Below are 23,035 nucleotides of genomic sequence, written 5' to 3' on the forward strand. Positions count from 1 at the left end.
AAAAACAACACTGGTTGAAACCATCTCTTTAGACACTGTCAAGTATTTAAAATGCGTTTGTATACTGGCACCAAGCAGCCATTGGCAATAAGCCAGTACACTTGAAACTCCTTTTGATGAATTGTATGGTGCCTGTATAACAAGTCTGAAAGAGTAATTAAAACAGTCTTTTTAGAAAACAGAACATAAGTGTCCTGTTTTCCCATCTTCTCTGAACATACAGTGCCCTTCAAAAATTTGTCAGCTTAATAACTGTTAAATATTTTAAAAATAAGTCTCTTATGCTCATCAGATCTGCATTTATTTGAGCAAAAACGCAGTAAAAGCGTTACAATTTTAAAATATTATTACAATTTAATATAACTGCTTTGTATTTTCATATATTTAAACATGTAATTTATTCCAGTCATTATTCCAGTCTCCAGTGTCACATGATCCTTCATAAATCATTCTAATATACTGATTTGGTGATTTTTTTTTTTTTTTTTTTTTTTTTTGATACTATCACACATAAATTATCAAGCTTCCTTCAAAACTAGTTCCTGCAAAAATACAGGCTCTAACAGCTCTGGTCTCTTTCTGAACCTCATTTAGAGTCCCAGCCAAGCCATGACACTCTTACCTGGCAGTTTCTTTCCACTCCATCTCCTGGCCATCGACAGACAGTAGTTCGTCCAGCTCTGTGAAGAGCTGAGGGGGTGCTGGACTGTCATCGTCCTCTCCCAGCATGAATCGAATGCGCTCGGCAGCAGGTGAGACTGCAACAGGAAAAATACTGCGGGTCAGAGGCGAAGCTACAGTCCTGCATATTTCCGGCTTGCTATCATCACTTATGCCATTAGGCCTGATCTCCAGCTCTGGTGGAGGAGGAATCTTGACCGCAGACAGGTCTAAATCCTGATTGAAATCAGATTCCATCTTCTCCTCCTCTCCAGCCTCACTCTTCTCCACATTATTGTTCTCAGCCGTGTTCTCCGGATTGCTATCTGATGCATCCATCCTAAAGCCCAGTTAAAAAACACTTTTGTTCTCCAAGAACACGATCAAAGCTGGTGAGGATGGCTGAGAGAGGGAGGGAGGTCAAAGACATGAGACCTCACCCAGCCAGCTGCACTCAGACCGTCATTAGAGCCCTTCGTGTTGTCTGCTATCCTGTACACCCTACTCTTACACAGTGACACCTAGGCAGTTAAAAAGGGGGTCCCCACTTGTCACCCCAGAGCAACAGCCCGCCCATCGGCTGCTCTGGCTGTATCCCCTCACCATTGGCCCTCCGACTTTGGCACCCTGCCCTAAGCCCCTCATTAACAATTAGGAAATGTTTCACAAACTGTTCATTCTTCACAAGAGGGCCTCGCTTTCCTTCTCGCTTGTTTTCTAATTTGAATATTTATTAGTTCTTGTGGAACAAAGTAAACTTTAATGTTTATTAATCTAAATAAAGCCTCTCTCGTCTTACTAACTTTAGTCCCGCATTAAAGATTTATCATCAGAATCTGGCAGTTATTCATTGTAAAAATTAAAATTTAAATAGTTATTTATTTCTCTCTAAAACCTAAAATGCTTTTTTATTTGGTGTAGGCCAATGTATTCAAGTTGATTCAGTCATTCTAATATTGTTGAATAAAAACATAAAGTGCATTTTAACATTACTCATTATATAAGTACACTGCCATTCAAAAGTTTGGGATTAGTGAGATTTTTTATGTTTTTTAAAAAAGTAATTTCTGCTCATCAAGGCTGCGTTTATTTGATTAAAAATAAAGAAAAATCTGTAATATTGTGGAATTTTATTGCAACTTAAAATAGTGGTTTTCTATTTTAGTATAATGTAATTTATTCCTGTCATGCAAATCTGAATTTGCATGTCTTCAATGTCACATGATCCTTCAGAAATCATTCTAATATGATGATTTATTATCAATGTTAAAAACAGCTGTGCTGCTTAATTTTTTTTAAACCTGTGATTTTTGTGATTTTTTGTGAATTTGTATTCTTTCTTGTTTTTTTGAAAGAAATTAATACTTTTATTTAGCAAGGATGTATTACATATTGTAATAGACTTATTCATTGTTAGAAAAGATTTATTTTTTGAATAAATGCTGTTCTTTTTAACTTTTTATTCATGAAATAATCAAAAAAAGCATCACAGCTTCTAAAAAATATTAAGCAGCACAACTGTTTCCAACATTGAAAATAAATCAGCATATTAGAATGATTTCTGAAAGATCGTGTGACACTAAAGACCGGAGTCTTTGCATCAGAGAAATAAATTATATTTTAAAGCATATTAAAATAAAAAAAATGTTATTTTAAATTGCAATAATATTTCAGAATATGAATTGTTTCTGTATTTTTGATCAAATAAATGGAATGCGCATAAGTGACATCTTTAAAAAGAAATCTTACTGATCCCAAACTTTTGAAAAGCAGTGTACATATTTTATATATATACAATGGAAAAAAAATGAAAATTGCCATGGAAAAAAATAGAACAAACAATTTGTGGATAAACACTGAAATTTATATCATTTGCATAATTTAATCAACCAAAAGAGAAAAGATTGGAACATTTTTGAATTTTTCAAAGAAGGTGAAACTTCAAGGTGACGTTTTTTACATCCTTTCACCATTATTCAGTAAATGTTTAGCAAAGTTACACATGTAGCAGTCAGTGTGAATGAGCTGTTGCATACGCATTTCATATACTGTAATAAAAAGAAAGAAAGGCTGTTCTCTGTTTCATCTTCCGTTTCTGATGTCACTGGCTTGAGTTGACATCTTTTGATGTTGATAATGTCAACATTAACATCATGAACACAATGCTGTCTGAGTAAATGAGTAATCTGATTGTACAGCTCTGCACTGAAACAGTCTGATTTCTGACGAAACCTCCAAACTAAATAACTATCCATAAAGCACTTGTGTTTCCTTGAAAAGATAATTAAACTATAGTAGCTGTTCGGATGAAAGAGATCCACATAACACTAGCTTTCCAAAGCCAGTATTTTTGCTTAACTTTTACTACCGGTATGGTAAAAGGAAGGACAAAGACGTTATCAGCACCTGGAAGTGTGATAACAGAATGAGAAGAAACTTAAACTTTACTAGCTGTGAAACATCAACAATTCTAACATTTACATAAAACCATCATCTACGACACCTTATTGCACACCATAATGTTTACAATTCAAAACATTGTAACTGAGACTATAAAAATCTGGAAAATAATACACAGAGATATCTCAATTGTCTGCCAAGATTATAAAAAGATTTTTAAAAGACAAGAACTTAATGCACACTTTTATTTAACAAATCCTTGTATTTATATTAATGCCTTACTTTTTAAAATATAAACTACCATTCAAACGTTTCAAGGATGCATTAAAGGGATAGTTTACCCAAAAATCAAAAATTAGCCATCATTTCCTCAGCCAAAAAGCTCAAAGGCCAAAACCAAACAGTTGCTGGTCCCCATTGACTTCCACAGTATTTTTTCCATAGTATGGAAATCAGTGGTGACCAGTTTTGTGGGTAGTTTTGTGACCAGATTACTTTTTTTCAAGTAATGATGCACCGATACGAATCGGCCGATCATGCTTGCGCGTTTTGTCAGTAAAGCCGGTTCTGTAATCAGCGGTAAATGCCATCGGGTGCGTGATTTCACGTTGAGCCAATGTTCATTAATCATAAATCAATGTTCATTATCAGTGTGAAAGTGCGCAGCTCGTCAGTGAACAACGGCTGTGTGTAGTATATACGGCTCAACGTGAAATCACGCACCTGATGGCATTTACCGCTGATTACAGAACCGGCTTTACTGACAAAACGCGCAAGTGATCGGCCGATACGGATCGGTGCATCCCTAATAATTACAAGAAATTCAAATAAGTAACACAATTTGCTTAGTTTTCCCATTTATTTATTGACAGCTCTCCTGTCACCATGTTGAGAGAAATCAGGAGTGAGTTAAACAAGCAATTCCTTCAGCCTGAGGCTTACAAATTTCACTTTTTGTGTGAAAGGGCCTTTACAATTGCCAAAAATATAACTTTTGTTTTTTTTATTGTTATTATTATTGTTTTATTTATTGTTGTTATTAATTCTGAATAGGCAAGGAAACATTGTTGCGCTCAGATGAAGGTTATTTGTAAGTCCAGGTGCATAGAAGCCAATTAAGTATGAAAGAAGCTGTAGGTGGTTCGCACTCTAAAAAAACTAGACAAAGTCTTTAGCAAAAAGAATCAACTATTTTAATAGAGCAAGAGCAGACGTTTCAGCCATCCAGCTATTCTCAATGCTCATAATGAGAATGAGAATGAGAATTATTTCTGAATAAGCAAGCCCAGCTCAGGTGACATATAAAGTAACTAAGTAATGCAATTAGTTACTTTTTTCATGAAGTAACTCAATGATTTAAAAGAATTACCTTTTAAAAGTAATATATATATATATATATATATATATATATATATATATATATATTAGGGCCGGGACTTTAACGCGTTAATTAAGATTAATTAATTACACAAAAATAACGCGTTAAATTTTTTTAACGCATTTTAATCGCACTTAATTTTGCACCGCGGAACGTTTCTCACTTGATGAGTTTCAGCGGACCGATTATACTGGAGCACCAACTAGCGTTTGGACAAAGGAATGCGCATATCACCGCAGCACATCGAGCCTCAAGTATCACTTCAATGCTTTTACAGAAGGTCTACCTACCTATAGGGTACCTGAATTTCTGAAATGTAGGCTAGTATATTTCTAAGTATCCCAGTGTTTTCCCTACCATTATCTTAGGGGGGCGCGTTTACAATGTCTCCTCCGGACTGGATCGCGGACTCCATTCATAAAATCCGAGTTTACTATAGCGCGGAATACCACGTAAATTCGTCGATTTTTTTTTATTGATAAATCAAAAGTTGGTCTGTCACTTAATTCAAATCGCGATATGGACTAGTGTCTGTAAAAACTGAAATGCAAAAAGACCGTTTTAATATGAATCCTGCATGTACGGTTTGCCTCTGTATGTTAGAATGGCAGAGACGCGTTTTTTTTATGCTCCCGTCAATTTTTGGCATTTGCATCTCAAATGAACAGATAGACTCAATCTCCAAAGCTACTGTGAGTGTCACCTTTACCGTTTCATTTGAGAAAACTAGCATCATATCATACTTGACACACAGAAACTTCACGGCAACCTGTCAAAATAAAGTACGGTTTAACATGAAACAGAACAATATTCCTATTTAAATAATTGACAAAAAACAATATATATGATAAAAAATAAATATAGCAACAAGATTAACCACTTAATTGTAGAAAAAAAATATTTTTAAAGATTATTATTTAAATGTTAAATTATTATTATTTATTGATTTTAACAGCAAACCTCTTGGTTGTTTGCCAAAAATTAAAAAGGTTTATTTTTCATTTGATTAAAAATAAATAAATGTTTATGCTTTCAGTTGATTTTGAGAAAATTAAAACACAAGAATTTCTTAAAAAAAAAAAAAAAAAGCAAAAGATTGTAAAGCCCTATTGTTCAAAATGTTAAAATAGAGAGTTTTGGATTTATTTTTTCACTGAAATGTTTTATGTTAAATAAACGTTATTACACAAAGTAGGGTAAAGTACCGAGAAAAAAAAGTATGGAAACCTAGGGGAAACACTGTATCCTATTGCTACACTTAATGGCAATATTGCACTGGTCTGTTGGACTTGGTTGAACAAAAATAAACAATATTTTGTTGCTTAAGTTTATGTATTCAGTCATTATTCAATGGTATACTAAAAATCCATATGAAAAAACTTACTTCTCACTGTTCTCAGGTCAAATATTTATATGCGATTAAAATGCGATTAATTTCGATTAATTAATTACAAAGCCTCTGATTAATTAGATTAATTTTTTTAATCGAGTCCCGGCCCTAATATATATATATATATATATATATATATATATATATATATATATATATAATATTTTTATAGAAAATAACCAATCGTTTTGCTAGATATGACCCTTCTCTTCTTTGGCTGTGATTGCTGCATTTAGGAAATTCAAACTCGGGGACACCATAGAAGTCCATTATATGGAGAGAAATCCTGAATTGTTTTTCTCAAAAAACATAATTTCCTTATGACTGAAGAAAGAAAGACATGAACATCCTGGATGACAAGGGGGTGAGTACATTATCTGTAAATTTTTGTTCTGAAAGTGAACTACTCCTTTAAAGGGGACAACAGTTTCCCATTTTCCACAAGTTGGTCTGATTTTTTGAGGTCTTCATGAAGTGTCTGCAATATACTTTGGTTAAAATTCCTCAATAACTGTGCAAAACAACACCATTTTTCCTAGTCAAAAAAATCTCTGTTCACAGAGAGCCGTTTTGGTGCATGTCTCTTTAAATGATAATTAGCTACTGCTCACTGTACCCCTTTCTTCAGTAGTTTTTTTTTTTCATAGTGCATTACTATCAAAAACAAAACTAATTCACTGCGTCCTCTCATGTTGGGAGAAAATGAAGACTTGTATGTTCACTTTTGTATGTTCAACTCCAAAACACCTGCTTCAAAAACCACTTCAGCTGCTCAAGCAGAGAGAAAATGGTGGACAGCGTACAGCTGGCTGAGGGTGGAAATATGCTAATACGGGACAATCCATCAACAATTGTGGGTGGGGCCTGAGCAGTATGACATCATACTACTCAAAAAATCAAACGGCTTGATAACTGCACTGTAAAAAAATGACAGTGAATTTAACGGTAAAAACTGTAAAAATGCTACGGTAAAAACCTGTGAAATGGTTAACGGTAAGTTCCCCTTCTATATACAGTGAAAAACTGTGTTGGACATTGCATGTAATTTTACCGTTTTTTGAAGTGAAAAAGAACGTAAAATTTACAGTGAATACATTGACATTCCCAGAATTCCCTGTGTTTCATTTTTTTAATTGAATTTTTTTTGTTGAAATAACTTTTTCTTCTTAGATTTTTCTTGGCAGTTTTGTACAGTAGGGTTGTATGTTACATCTAATGTTGTTAAATTAATGTTTTTTGCATTATTTCAGTTTTATGTGTTTTACCGTGATGGTGTTTAGTGTTTGTGTGAATGACACTGTGCACCTTCTATATATGCTATTATTTAAAACCTCCTTGTGATGGGCTTTGGTTCATCATGTGATGTTGTCATCACCACCTGCTTTTAGTAATTTTTCGTGTATTACAAAACAGGTACAAAACAGATTTCAGTACTTCAACAGGATGGAACATCACCATTACATCAGTTGAAAAATTCTGAAATTTACGATATTTAACTGTATAAGTGAAAACCGTAAAATGTAAAACATTGCTACCGTATTTTTTACAGTAAAACTTTGGTAACCACAGCTGCCAAGTTTTTCCCATAAATTTTACGGCTTTTTTTTTTTTACAGTGTGAGGTTTTTGGGGACTAAAAAAGAAATTACTGGATTTTTTGCATTGTAGGGTGGTTGTGCCCACACACTGCAAAGACACATTTACATGCAAACATCATGTAAATTTTGTATAAGATGCACCCTTTAAATAATTATTTAAATAATAACTGAAAAATCTAATCTCAAAGTATATTTATTTATTCTTTTTTAGAAATGTTCAGACCAGGAAATGACTAGGCAGTACTGTTTGAACTCATCTGGGCTGGTTGGTTGTCCCAAGTCTGTTCTGCAAAGTCCACACACAAAGCGACCCTGCTATGCATGCAGACAACCCTGCTACGGATACCAAGAACTAAGCCTCAGTGGGCACTCGCTTCATGCTGTTGCTAAGCAGGCCCGGGAGAAGAAGGAACAAGTGAGGAAGGGAGAGAAAGAGGCATGGGCGAGTTCAATATGGGAGAGAGCGCAAAGGACAGATAGAAATGAAAATCGCATCGTTCAAACAAGTTTCAAAGCTGTGGGCTCTTTCGCCAAGAGCTACGACCCACACAAAGGGGACTTTGTCCATGCACCAGGGACTTATGGGAAAAGCGAGGGGGGAAGTATGCCCAGCACCCAAAAAGGGACTTAGCTGAGCTGCCACTTCATGCTGGAGAGTCCCAGTCTCACTAGCAACACTGTGCAACATCCCACATGCAAACAGCGGTATCCCAAAACACATTCTTCTCAATGCATCTGAGAGCAAGTATTCAATGACATTCTTGCGCCAAGCACAGACCACAAAACAATCATTCTCAATGCTCACGGGTTTGTGAATTGTGGTGTTGATGCAGTACAAGCTTCCCACGTCTCTCTGTAGTAGAATTAATGGCCTTCGCAACATTACAAGTCATGTATGCTTGCAGACATAAATAAACCGCAGGCTTGGTGGTTCAAAGAGAATCTTTCTGAATGTATAACCAACAGCAGTAGATTTGATAGTACAGAGTTTTCCGATTGGGTTTCATGAGTTGACAAAAAGCTAATAATGAATAAAATAAAATAAAATAATAAATAATAAAATAAACAACTAAGGTTCTGCAATTAATCCAAATAAAAACAACTAAAATGCTATATCCAACCAACCTTCAAGTATCAAATCAAGGGCTGTGTTTTTATTAAGTGCACAGTCAGTTTTACACATGTACAGCTTAAAATACTCTGAAGCTTGTTTCATGGTAAATGCTGCTTCTTACAAACACAAACATCTCTTCAAGCATTGTGAGTTTAACATGCATTTGGGAACACATTACGTAGGGCCCTATAATTTGCAACGCAGAAAACACGGGTAAAAAATGGAATTTACTGTAAAACGCAGAATGTCACTGAATTTGCCAAATTTTTGACGAATAAATGAAAATTAGGCCTGTACACTTGTAATCAAAATGTGGTTTAGACTAGTGTTGTGAATAATAAGCTGCAAAAATACAATTAAAAAAGTATTCTTGCATATTCAACATGCAACATGTTAATGAATATCTATAAAATATTTAACATTTCCATTGTAAACTCAGAGGAGCAGATGGACACCTCACTAGTTCACTGGCACAAAAAGGAATGATACTGTAAGAATGTCTTTTACAAGGCTGTCTTTTGTATTTACTCCTAGCAACAGATGCTTGGCAGAAACACACGACTTGCCACATATCAAGACACAAAGAGGATTTCAAGTCAACTTCCGACTGTGATGCACACTCGCTTGCGGTCCAAAGAGTAAGGTCAAGGTGAGTTTAAAGGTAAGTCTTAAAAGAAAGAAAAACAAGTTTAGAAAGATTTCTGATCAAAGAAAGCACCTGATAACACTTAAACTAGCAATAAAAACATGAATATAGTTTATTCAGGGTTCTTACACCTTTTCCAAAGTAAAATTCAAGCACTTTTCAAGCACTTTCAAGGTGCATTTTCAAGATTTTCCAGCACTGTGGTAAATTACATATTCACATACATGAGTTCTTAATTTTAAATCAGATGTTATTGTGCTATTAAAAAACAACTGTCTAGATTGCATATAACATTGCTCCATATAAATAGTCAATATTCAGTATACAAATTATATAATTTAAAATATATAATTAATATTATCTGTAGTATTTTAAAAATAAAATTTAAAGGCTTTTTAAGACCTGCACAAATAAAAGTAATACTGTATGAGTGGAGCAGGGCAATGTCTATGGTAACACATTAATGACTGCTATAAAATGACTGTAAAAAAAATATGATAAACTAAAATTCTAAAACTTGAAAACTTTCTAAAACTTGAAGGATTTTCACAAATACATTTCACATTCCAGCCTAAAAGTACTAAAAGGTAGTCAAAAAGACACTATAAAATTAATAATAAAATTTAACTGGCCCAAATGAAAAAAGACAATTTTTTAAACATTGAAAATATTTTTGATTGACATTTAGACTCCTATCTGATTTCCTATTAACAAATATCAAGGAATTTTTTTTCACTATTTACAGTGTATCTGCAGAATTTTTAAATATCAATTTAAGGCAATTTATGACCCTTTTTAAGAGCTGCACAAGTAAAATGAACACCGTAGTGGGGTTGAACAATGTACAGTAACATTAAGCCATAAAATGACATGATTTATAATTCAGATTTTCACAAAAACAAAACATCTTATACAATGGCATTTCAGCCTTTATACCTTTAAAATGGATATATCAAGTATAATTTATTTAAAACATAAATATTACTGTCTTAATTGTTTAGATTTTTAGAAAGCACATAACTTTTACATTTACAACTCTTATGTGTTTGCTGCATAAAAACATGGGCCAAAATTGGTAATAATCTTGCTAAACAGCTGAATATTCGCATATTCATTCCCTGTCACGAGGGGGCGCTTTAGGAGTGCTGTAATTCTACGGTTTCCTAGTAACGGCTGTACACAAATCAGCATTAACGCAGTTTAATCAGACATGACATGAAAATGCTAACGACACGTTTCTGAGGACAGTCGGTTCCCTTCAGATACATTCATATAAAGACATCCGTGCCGCGTTTTGACTTTGAAACCTGCAGCATGCATATTTATTCAATATGACATCATTGCCTTTTTAAGTTTTATCCAGCCCTATCGCGATTCTCGTATTTCCGTCCCTAACTCTTAAGCTTATAATTAAGCCTTTTCTTATACTATTTAATACATTTAAAACTTTGTATGGCCTTAACTTTGATCAGGCTAAATTGATGAGTTTGTAATGACCCGCACGAGCCCTCTACTTTAAGATAGTCCGGTGAAACATTTTAGCAGCCCGACTGGAAAACACAATAGCCCCGGGACATCGGGCTGGCAATTTTGCGATCCTCAAATTCTCGTTTTAAACATAATTCTTATTTGTCGTTTTCAAGCCATCGAGGACGGAAGCAACAACCTCCTGATAACTGGCATGTTTTATCTACCGCTCTGTTTCATCCATAGGTTCCATCAGAGGGCGCGCAGCAAGAAAGACCGGCGGATCGCACTACAGCCTCACGTGCACACTCGAGCGGACCTGTTTTTTCTTTTCTTTCTTTTACATATTATAAGCATAACAAAAAATAACTATTTAGTATGAAAGCGAATTAATATTAAACCGATGCAACTGCATATTCAAGCACTTTCAAGCACTTCATCCAAAATCCAAGCATTTTTCAAACCTTGAAAACACTACATTAAAATTCAAGCATTTTCAAAGAATTCAAGCACCCGTACGAACCCTGTTTATTGTAGTTAATGTAACAGTTCTCGAAAGAAAAACATGACATTTGTTCCTCTAATACAAATGTTTGTGCCCTTTTTTTTTTACAGTGTACATGTATATTTAATTTCAAACCAACTTGATGTGTCAATTGTGATGTTTCCTCAGGCTTTTGTGCTTCGATGGAACCGTAAGCCTGTGAGAAGAAAGTAAAATGTAGGCCACTACCACTGCTGTGTGTTTCACATCTGTCCAGCGGTGAGGAGCACAACAGTGATTAAACACATTTGAGGCGTCACATGCCTGTGATGAGTGCCTCTTGTCTTTTGTTTGAGGCACAAAAGAGTTTTATTCAGAACAGCTATTGTGCTTTCACTTGACTGCCTCCCCTGCCATCTCCTACTGACTTCCTGACAGTAACTGATACCCAACTCCACCAGAATACAACTACCACTGTCATCACACCGACTTTCCCACTTCATGGAAAACTTCCACATCCTAATGATTCTTAGAATAGCTGCTAGGGGCAAACGTAAGCTTAATAAAAGCACAAATGACAAATTGTCTGCCTGAGTTTTCATCTGCCTCTTCAGATTTCATTTTTCTTACCCTTACCCGCATTTTCTAGCACAGGTTATGTCAAATAAAAACACTGGTTATTAAGTATGTGATTATGCAGCTCTCAGCGCCTGAGTTCCAGTTAGATAAGCAGTATCACTAGGACCCTTATGTCTGTTCTCCCTTTCTCATCATGAAGTGATTCGATTAGCCCACTTAACATTCTGTGACGCCCGTACATGCCTGTTACTCCACGTACAGTTGAAGTGAAAAGTTTTCATACACCTTGCAGGATTTTCATAATGTTAATTATTTTACCAAAATAAGGGGGTTCATACAAAATGCACGTGTTTTTTTGCTTAGTATTGACCTGAACGATATTTCACATAAAAGACGTTTACATTTAGTCCACAAGAGTAAATAATGGTTGAATTTATAAAAATGACCCCGTTCAAAAGGTTACATACACTTGATTCTTATACTGTATTGTTGATTCACAGCTGTTTTTTTTGTGTGATAGTTATTATTGAGTCCATTGTTTGTTCTGAACATTTAAACTGCCCGCTGTTCTTCAGAAAAATCCTTCAGGTCTAGCAAATTCTTTGGTTTGTCAGCATTTTTGTGCATTTGATCCCTTTTCAACAATAACTGTATGCATTTGAGATTCATCTTTTCACACTGAGGACAACTGAGGGACTTGTATGCAACTATTACAGAAGGTTCAAATGCTCACTGATGCTCCAGAAGGAAAAACGATGCATTAAAAGCCAGGGAGTACAAAAAATATTAATATGAAGTTTAGGGTAAACTTTACTTATTTTGTTTTCTGGGAAACATGTAAGCATATTCTGTAGCTTCTGAAGGGCAGTACTAAATGACTAAAAATATTATATTTAGGCTAAATGTGGACACCTTCCTTCTGTTCAAAAGTTTACATCCCTTAATGCATTGTACTTCCTTCTGAAGCATCAGTGAGTGTTTGAACCTTCATAGAACCTAATAGTTGTGTATGAGTCCCTCAGTTGTCCTTAGTGTGAAAAGATGCATCTCAAAATCATACAGTAATATCTGAAGAACAGTGGGCAGCTTAACTGTTCAAGACTAACAAGGGACTCATGGACAATTATCACTAAACAATAAAACACAGCTGTGGATCATTCAGGTAACAACGCAGTATTAAGAAGCAAGTGTACATAAACTTTTGAACAGGGTCATTTTTATAAATTCAGCTATTATTTTGTAAACATCTTTTGTGTTAAATATCTTATTCAGGTCAGTACTAAATAAATAATAGCAATTATGTATGATCCCTCTAATTTTGTTAAAATAATTAACATTTTGCAGATTCTCCAAGGTGTATGTTTACTTTTGACTTCATATGTAGCTCTGGAGAATTTGACCTTTTTTTTAACAAATGTTTGCCTAATTAGTTCAGCACAAAACACACTTAAAATTATTTGCATTACTCTCCATAGATACAATTAAAATTTTGTGAAATCACTCTTTTGTTATCTGAAAATGAATTTCAATTCTTGATCCTTCTCAGACAGATTAGAGCAAAGTCAACAAGGGCCAGGAATTAATTTTGGTCTGACTAACAACTCATGTTTTGAGAGGGATTCCATAATGGTAGCCCTGAGAAACGAATAAAGGCCGGAGAAGTCTGTTATCAGAGCACTAAAACATGCACATGTTTCTTTCTTTTTCTTTTTGAGAAGAAATTGTTGAATAAAGTCATTGTTTTTGTTTTCTTTGAACAAAAAAATTATTCTGGTAGCTTCATAAAATTGCAGTTGAACCACTGATGTCACATGGACTATTTTATTGATGTTTTTACTTCCTTTCTGGGCCTTGAACGTAGAAGTGCCATTGCTGTCTATGCAGAGTCAAAAAGCTCTCGGTTTTCATCAAAAAATATCTTAATTTGTGTTGTGAAGATGAGCAAAGGTCTTACGGGTTTGGAAAGACATAAGGGTGAGTAATTAATAACAGATCTTTCATTTTTGGGTGAACTATCCCTTTAAGTGTATTGTGAATATGGTCACTGAACCAAATTATAGAAGATCAAAAAGAGAATCCAGAATTTCAGTAAAATGTAAATCACATCTGTTTTTTCAGTCACATTCATCAAAAATGTGCTACAAAGTACTGATGATGCACAGACTTAGTCTATTTGTATTTACACATATCCTAGTGTGATCTGGTCACTTCCTGATCATTGGGAATAGTGTGTGGGTGGACATGTGGTCAGCTATAAGCACCTTTAATCCCAAACATCCCTCAAAGCACAGTCATAGTAAGCAGCATGTCCAGACACTCTCTACACTTCAATACATGTTCAACTGCGACCCAATATACTGGTACACAAAGCTGACAACCATTATACACACTAGTACATGATAATCCAAAAATTCACTTGACTGAATACTCAACTAGAGTTTCCACATTTCTGTGCAAACCTGGATTATTCAATATGACCATCATGAAGGCAAGGGGACCATCATTTTGTTCACCTCTGATATTAAGTAACTAGTCAAGAAAATATAGACTTATTATAGCTGATGATCACATATGGGGGTTGGATTTAGGAAGAAGGTTAGATTAACTAATTATAACCTGCAGTGGAGGGAGAGAATAACTGTAGTTGAGAGGATTACAGTGCACCGGCCCTCCTGCTTCTGGGTTTAAGAGATCTCCTGTGGGATGTCCTACTCAGCAGGGGGTCTGACTGGCTCCTATTGATGATGTTTAAATATTTTCTTAGCAACGTGCTATTTACACTAAGTGCAAATAGCTTTAGATTCTGTTAAAGTAGCAAGATTTTCTTGTATTTATTCTACTTTTTGCAAATATTGGAAAGTATCTGCACCTCAGTATTGTACTACATTATAAAACAGTATGCAATACTAACGTATTGAATGTAAATTATAATTTGAATTCGATTAATTGAATGGATGCCACCTTATTTGGACAAAATAAGCCCTCCCTACACCAATTATCAGTACTCAGATTAACGAATTGAAATGTACTATGCCTTGTTAAAGTATTCACACCCCTTAATTTTTTTCACATTCTCTTATGTTGCTGCCTTATGTTAAAAAGCGTTAAATTACTTTTGTTTTCCACATCTATCTACACTCCATTCACCATAATGACAAAACAAAACCGGAATCATCACAACTTTGTGATTTATTAAAAATAAAAAAACTGAAGAAAGTACTTGCATACGTATTCATACCCTTAACTCAGTACTTAGCTTAAGCACCTTTACAGCCTCAAGTCTTTTTGGGCATGACGCGACAAGCTTTGCAAATCTACTGTACATTTGGCAATTATCTGATATTCTTTCCCACACCTCTTCACCGCTCAAGCTCTGTAAGGTTGGATGGGGGCAGACACACATTTTCAGGTTTCTCCAAAACTGTTTGATTGGGTTCAAGCCCAGGCTTGTTGGAAGGGAAACCTTTTGGCCAGTCTGAGGTTCTGAATGCTCCGGACTGGGTTTTCATTAAGGCCATCTCAAAAATTTGGTGCATTGAGTTTTTCTTCTACTCTGAGTCCTTCAGTCCCTGCCACAGAACCTCAGAATGCAACCTGCACACATTACTTTTGGGATGTTACATGCAGGTGATGAGCAGTCCCTGCTTTTCTTCAAACATGATGCTTGGAATTGAGGTTAATCAGGCCACAGAATCTTCTTTCTCACAGTCTGAGGGTCTTGTTTGCAAATTCTTTTTTCATGTGTCTTCACTGAGGAGAAGACTGAGTTTGGCCACACTGCCATAAAGACTGGATCGGTGGAGTGTTGCACTGATGTTTGTCATTCTGTAGATTGCTCCTTTAAAGCTCAACTAGAGTGACCATCAGGTCCTTGGTCACCAGTCTAATCAAAACCCTCCATCAATTGCTCAGTTTGGCACGGAGCCCAGCTCTATGAAGAGTCCTAGTTGTTTTAAACTTCTTCTATTGAGCGTAATAGAGACTACATGCTTCTGTGAACCTTCAAAGCAGCAGAATTTTTTTTTTCTGAACTCTTCCCCAGATGTGTGATGCAATCCCGTCTCTGAGCCCTACAATTTTTTTGGCCTCAGGGCTTGGTTTTTGCTATGATATGCATTTCAGCTGTTATTCCAAAGAACAATATTTATAGAAATCATACATTGTTACATCTCTCGTAAACTCTTTTTGCAATTTTAGAAATTGACAGCCCCAGTGGTCCTTTACTTTTATTAAACTTAAAGGTCCAGTGAAGTGCCTTGAAACACGCAGCGTTATTCTATGTGGTGACGTACTTTTAACTGAAACAAAAACATATCGCCCAGCCCCGCCCACTAATTTTGACTAGCCAATAGCGTTCCATTAATATCTGCTCGGGCAAGAGCCGTTGAGCTCGGTAAAGCCGCATTTGTAAGCTTATGACAGCCACAGACTAATAAATTACCCCACAGATTCAATATGAAACTTTCTAAAAACGAAATAGTGATCATAATCATGCTGAGGCTGTGTAGTTTAATACATGCCGTCCGCACATATGAGCGCATATGATCTGCTCCGGCCGGGTTAATGCGTCTCTGTGTAGGGGGCGGGACATTACGGACTCTAGAGAGCATTTGATTGGACAGAACGTTTGATGAGAAACTGAAGTGCACGGTGATATCATCCAAATCGTTGATTCATATTGGCGGAAGTGACGAGACTGCAAGTTTTGAATGCCCATATCTTGTAAACGCGAATTTTGTCTTTGTTTTGCAGCACACTAGCTTGTAGATAACCTTAAGGCTAATATATTCATACTAAAAGCCAAAAAACTTTAATTTTGATTTCAGGGGGACTTTAAAAATAGTAATTTACCTTTTGTATTCCACTACAAAAAAGCAAATTTTCATTCTTGGGTGAACTATTCCTTTAAGAAACTGGGATATGACCATATTTAATTTATTTTTTTTACATCATACTGTTCACATTTAAAGGAGATTTACTGTGTTATTTGTTGCAGCCTATAAAGAGGAAGATTGATACTAACAAACATGCATCCGGATAAGGGATAACAATCAGGAAGTAATCCATCTACAGACAAAGGTCAGCACTCACGCTGCTCAGGGTCGAAAGGCAAGGAGCCAGGACATTGTTACATGTGTGCCTGCCCTAATCTTCTGCAGAACTATATTAATTTCCATCAGAAAATCCCTTGCATGGGAAAAGCAGTCACCGACATATTATACGACAATATATGTGGAAAATTCAGCCATGTACAAAACATATAAGTAATATACGGATTCAAAAATGGTCCGATTTTTTGTGTAAGAATATATGAGAGCTTTAGACCGCCTCTACAAAAATGCAAAAAAAAAAAAAACGCCCCAAACTCACACCATTAGTTGAGCCAGACGTTGCCTTATCAGACAGATTGCTTAGTTATAGCTGTGTGCCTAAGCTATAATAGGAGAAAATATAAAAAAATGAAACACGTCATTTTTGAATCATTTTATAATGTTAATTCATAGAACAAATTATATTAAAATTAATTTAAAAAAGAGATAATGTGTTCCTATTAAAATGGTAAAACTTATTGAAAAGGTTACATTATTTACAAGGTTACATACATTTAAAGCATTTATTCATTGTTAATTTATCAAGTGATAAATTATTAAAATCAAAAGTTGCATCTGCTAATATGATTAAATGCAGAGCTAACATGCACTAACAATGAACAGTTGTACTTTTATTAACTAATGTTAACAAAGATGAATAAATACTGCAGCAAAGTCTTATTCATTAATAATACATGTTAGACAATGAATCAACTAATGTCAACAAATGGGATTTTACTCTAAAGTGTATTGTAAACCATGTTTTTTGATGATGGACATTCAGAGGATGAATTTACATCCCAGAGACGCAAGTCAAGTGAGCTCTGGGTCCACATCACTGTCAAGTTCTGAATTCTGCATGGCTGCACTTGAGTTTCCATTAGGAGTTTAAGGTCAATAACCGGGTTTATGCAGAGTCAGCGCAGTAAACTCCACTAAAACCTCAGCAGATTTAAGAATTCATAAGAAGAAATCAGCCAAAACCGAGTCATTATTTACTCACCCACATGTCATTCCAAACCCCCATGTTGTTACGTCTAAAAAAAGTGTCTTTCAAATCAAACACACCATGAAACGTCATGAGTTCTCAAGTGTCTTGTAACCAGCAATCATGACGTCAAACCTGTACACTAAAGGTGCAATATTTAATCAAAGACCTGCAGTGGAGGTGAAAGCAAACTGAAACTATAGCGTACAACTCAAATAGACTATTTTTATTTGCACTTTCTAGAGCTTGACAATCTAAGTATGGAAATTCTGTGTAAAGACAACGTTTTACAGAAAGAATAACAGCAATGCCATGATGGTGAGTAAATGTCAGGATTTTCTTTCTACAATGAATAATTAATTTAAACCTGTATTTTTTGAAAATAAGTTCTGGATAACATAACTTTTGAAAATAAGTCTATATGACCACTGTGCAATTTTAAGGCAATATTTTCTTCGCATAACCTTGGAATCATCATGTTCTTTCTTTGCGTCTCCTTCGCTTACGCGATCTCTTTCACCTCCCCTATTCCTCCTCATTCTCCCTTTCAGCTATCACATCTTTAGAGAGCATTCACATTCTGGCATCCAAATCAACAGAAACGCCTTCTAAGTGATCCTCCCTTGGGCGTATAATCCTTCACCATTAGAAATCTCAGAGACACACATAGTTCCCTCCTCCAGCGGCTCACGTCAGGCAATCGTGACCCATTTGGATGGTTATTACTTACACGCAGGGGCCCATAGCCCCTGTCTGTCCAAACACACTCATCCACTGGCTAGGCAGCTCTGGATATCTGTTCTGACTAAGTAGAGTCAGCAGCAGCCTTGGCTTGTAGCTCTGTGTGTGTGTGTGTGTGTGTGTGTGTGTGTGTGTGTGTGTGTGTGTGTGTGTGTGTGTGTGTGTGTGTGTGTGTGTGTGTGTGTGTGTGTGTGTGTGTGTGTGTGTGACTGGCTCTATGAAGGAGCCCTCAGCATTAACGTGAACTGACGGCTCTTTGGCAAGCACTTACTGAGTGGTTTGAGGATGCTGTTGCTGGCCTCCTCATTGTTCTCTGCATCCGACCTGTCCGAAGCGTTCTCAGTCACTTTCTCCTTTCTGTCCTTGTGACTGGTGCGTCGGCGATGACGTCTCCGTCGACGGTAGCTCTTAGGCACATGCACACCGATGTATATGGTGTGGTGTCCTGTGAAGGTAAAATTGAGAAGATAGGTTAAGCTATGACATTACACAAAGCAAAAGTAACATGAAAAGAAATTAGTATTCTGGTTTATTTTTTTCAGTATTAATATTTAAATAGCCACATAACAAGGTTTCTTCTTCACAAGAACTATTTTTAAAGAATATACTTTCCGACTGGGGTCGATAAACCTTTTTAGGAATTTTGAATATTTTGAAATGTAAATTATCCCTATGATGACAAAGCTAATTTTTCAGCAGTCGTTACTCCAATATTTAGAATCACAGGATCCAACTATTGATTTGGTGCTCAAAAACATTTCCTATTATTATCAAACAAAAAAAAGTTGTGTTGCTCAATATCTTTGTTGAAACCATAAAACATTTTTTACTTTTCCTTTAAAATTTTAATGAATAGAAAGTTAATAGCAAAATAGTAAAACAGCAGCATATATTTGAAAAAGAAATCTTTTGTAACATTATAAATGTCTTTACTGTCACTTTTAATTCTTTAAAAAAACAACACCTTCAGCATAAACCTTAGTGTGTTATATAATGTATTTTCAAAACAAGAAAAAATGTCTTTTTATTAGATATTTTTGATTTCTTTATAGTTATTTATAAAATGTGACCCTGGACCACAAAACCAGTCTTAAGGGTATTTTTTTAATTGAGATTTATACATTGTATAAATACATTATTATGAAAAATAACAAATAAGCCGAATAATTAAGCTTTCCATTGATGTATGGTTTAATAGTATAGGACAATATCTGTTTGAGATACAACTGTTTGAAAATCTGGAATCTGAGGGTGCGAAAATCACCTTTAAAGTTGTACAAATGTAGTACCTAGCAATGCATATTACTAATTAAAAATTAAGTTTTTATATATTTATAGTAGGAAATTTACAAAAAAATGTTCATGGAACATGATATTTAATTAATATCCTAATGATTTTGTGCATTAAAAAATGTATAGTTGTGACCCATACAATTTTTGTATTTTTGGCTATTGCTACAAATATACCTGTGCTACTTATGACTGCTTTTGTGGTCCAGGGTCACAAATAATAATGATTACACAATGAAGAAGCAATTTATTGCATTTTAAAGAGACAACTCGTGAAAAAAAAAAAAAAAGAAAGAAAATACGCAATAACAACATTATCAGTGGCTGCAAATCATTCTGAGTGAATTCCCCTCAGTATATCTAAAAGGCTCTTGATGACGTAGATAAACACATACAGAACTAATTGACTCAATCCAAGCCAAGTAAATACAATAACGACAGTCCGAACATTTTTGTTGTCATGAGATAAACGGCTCCCTACTGTCAAGATAACACAAGCCACATGACCATCCTGCAGCAACACCTGTGAGATAAATAAGGTGTAGTGTCACTAAGGTCAGGGGCTGTTGATGATTTGCTTGTGGCCTTTTGGTTACAACAAATGATGTAACCTGAGTTAAGACGTAAATAAATGGCCTGACTTCCTTAACGCAATTTATGCAGGAAATGGTGGACTTCACCGGAGGGGTTTGCAGCAGACTGTCAAACTAAATATTTTGGCTGAGAGAGCTAGCAGGTAGTGCTGAACGTCCAGTGTTTAGATCCATATCATGCAGACATTTTCCATGTCTCCCCCTCAGTCACATGATGTCCATTTTTTAAAGCTACACTCTAACACTGTGTTACTGTATAACTTTTTGGAACTTCGTGTTTCATTCTGTGAAATGCATCTCTAACTCAACCCATGACCAAGATGTTCATGTCTTCCTATGAAGAAAAGTTTCAAAGAAAGGAACTCCTTTTAAGGAGTTTTCTCTATATAGTGGACTTCAATGGGACCCAACAGGTTGAAGGTCCTAATTGCAGTTTCAATGCAGCTTCAAGGGGCTTTAAACGATCCTAGCTAAGGAGCAAAATGGTCATTTTCTTAAAATAAATAAAAAATGATATACTTCTTAACCACGAATGCTGGTCTTGTACTAGCTCGACCTCACGCATTACTTAGTCATGCTGGAAAGATCACTTGTCATAGATGGAAGTACCAATTCCAGTACAACGTGAATGTGCAAAGAAAGTCAAACAACAATTACAAAAAGGTAAAACATGGATGTCGGATGATTTTGACATTGAAGGAAAAAAATGAGATGGAGGTTTTTGCATTACCCTACGTTTTTGAACTGAAGTACCCAGACAAAGTACTAACCATGCATGACTTTTCCAACATGATTATGTAATGCATGGGCATCGCAGAGCTAGAGCAAGACAAGCATTTGTGGTTAAAAAGTATGTAAATATTACTTTTTTTTCACGTTTCGCTAGATAAGACACTTTGAAGCTGCACTGAAACTGCAATTTGGACCTTCAAACCGTTGGCCCCCATTGAAGCTCACTATATGGAGAAAAACTAAAAAGAAAAGTCATGAAACATCCTGGATAACATGGCGATGTGTAAATTATCAGGGAATTTTTATTCTGGAAGTGAACTAATCCTTTAAGTAAAGTAATTTATTTTGGAGCCAATCAATTATTAGCTTTTTGATGCACCGAATTCTGACTACTGAAAGTTTTGTCATTTGGTTTCATTTAGTACTATCATCCTTTAATCAGATTTTTATGAAAAGCAGTAATAATAAAGATACAGTGCCAAAGCACGTCTCAAATCAAGTTTTATACACTGGTTAAAAGTCATAGATTAATTCAGGTGCATCTTGTTTGTCACTTACAACACCATCTTTAAATCTTCACCTCAACTGTGGAGCCACAGGTCACACAGTGATCATGATTCACACCATCAGAGAGACTAATAGACCACCACAGTGATTCATGAGCCTTATGACATAACCTGACAAGGTTAAACGCAGGACATCCCCACCATTAGTGAGGCCACAGATGAAGCCATTGGAAGCAGTGGCAACCTGTCTTAAATGGAAAGATAGTCTAGATCTGGGTTTCTCAACTCTGGCCCTCAAGGTCCACTTTCCTGCAGAGTTTAGCTTCAACCCTAATCAAACACAGCTGAACAAGCTAATCAAGGTCTTCAGGATCACTAGAAAGTTACAGGCAGGTGAGTTTGATCAAGATTGGAGCTAAACTCTGCAGGAAAGTGGACCTCGAGGGCCAGAGTTGAAAACCCCTGGTCTAGATGATTGTAGGTAAGCCAATTTAGTTTTGTTTTTATATTCTTTGTCAATATTTGGTCTAAATTTACTTACTTTCCCATAAGTCATACGTATATTAACAGACAAGTTTACTTCCAAAATGAAAGTTTCCTAATGATTTACTCGCCCCCATGTCATCCAAGATGTACATGTCTTTCTTTCCTCAATCACAAAGAATTTAAGCTTTTTGATGAAAACATACCAGGATTTTTATCCATATGGTGGACTTGAATGGTGGCCAGTGGGTTGAAGGTCCAAATTGCAGTTTAAATGCAGATTCAAAGGGGTCTAATTGATCCCAGCTGAGGAATAAGTGTCTTATCTAGCAAAACGATCTGTAATTTTCTAAGAAAAATACACATTTATATACTTAATAAGCACAAATGCTCAACTTGCACTAGCTCAACCTCACGCATTATATAATCACATACGCATGATGTAGGCGGAAGTACCAACCCAGTGTTGGTACAAAGCGAACATGCAAAGAAAGTCAAACGCCCTTTAAAATATAGGTAAAACAACGATTTCGAACCTGGAGGAGAAAAAAAGATTTAGAGAGGAAGTATACAGACGCACAACTAACCGACCGTGACTTTTCCAACATGATTACGTAATGCTAGTGAAAGACGTATATAAATTAAAAAGTATATAAATGTTATAATTTTTTAAGAAAATGACAGATTGTTTCACTATATAAGACCCTTATTCCTTAGCTGGGATCAGGTAGAGCTCTTTGAAGCTGCACTGAAACTGCAATTTGGACCTTCAACCCATTTATCCCCATTGAAGTCCACTATATGGAGAAAATTCTTGGAATGTTTTCCTCAAAAAACTTTATTTCTTTGCGACTGAAGAAAGAACATCAACTTTCATTCTGGAAGTGAACTAATCTT

The 23,035-nt window shown here is 35.6% G+C and overlaps 1 protein-coding gene across 8 annotated transcripts in view; it reads right to left on the reverse strand.

The window, feature by feature from the left end:
• slc4a4a (solute carrier family 4 member 4a) overlaps positions 1–23,035 on the reverse strand; it is an 86,554-nt gene that overhangs the window by 52,900 nt on the left and 10,619 nt on the right. For all 8 annotated transcript variants that reach the window (XM_073840700.1, XM_073840704.1, XM_073840703.1 and 5 more), the window contains 2 exons: positions 18,806–18,979; positions 623–758 (listed from right to left, as the gene is read on the reverse strand). In XM_073840700.1, the coding sequence (XP_073696801.1) occupies positions 623–758; positions 18,806–18,979 (310 nt within the window). The remainder of the gene's footprint in view (positions 1–622; positions 759–18,805; positions 18,980–23,035) is intronic.

The sequence above is a fragment of the Garra rufa genome, chromosome 5 (assembly GCF_049309525.1).
Source record: "Garra rufa chromosome 5, GarRuf1.0, whole genome shotgun sequence".
Lineage (NCBI taxonomy): Eukaryota > Metazoa > Chordata > Actinopteri > Cypriniformes > Cyprinidae > Garra > Garra rufa.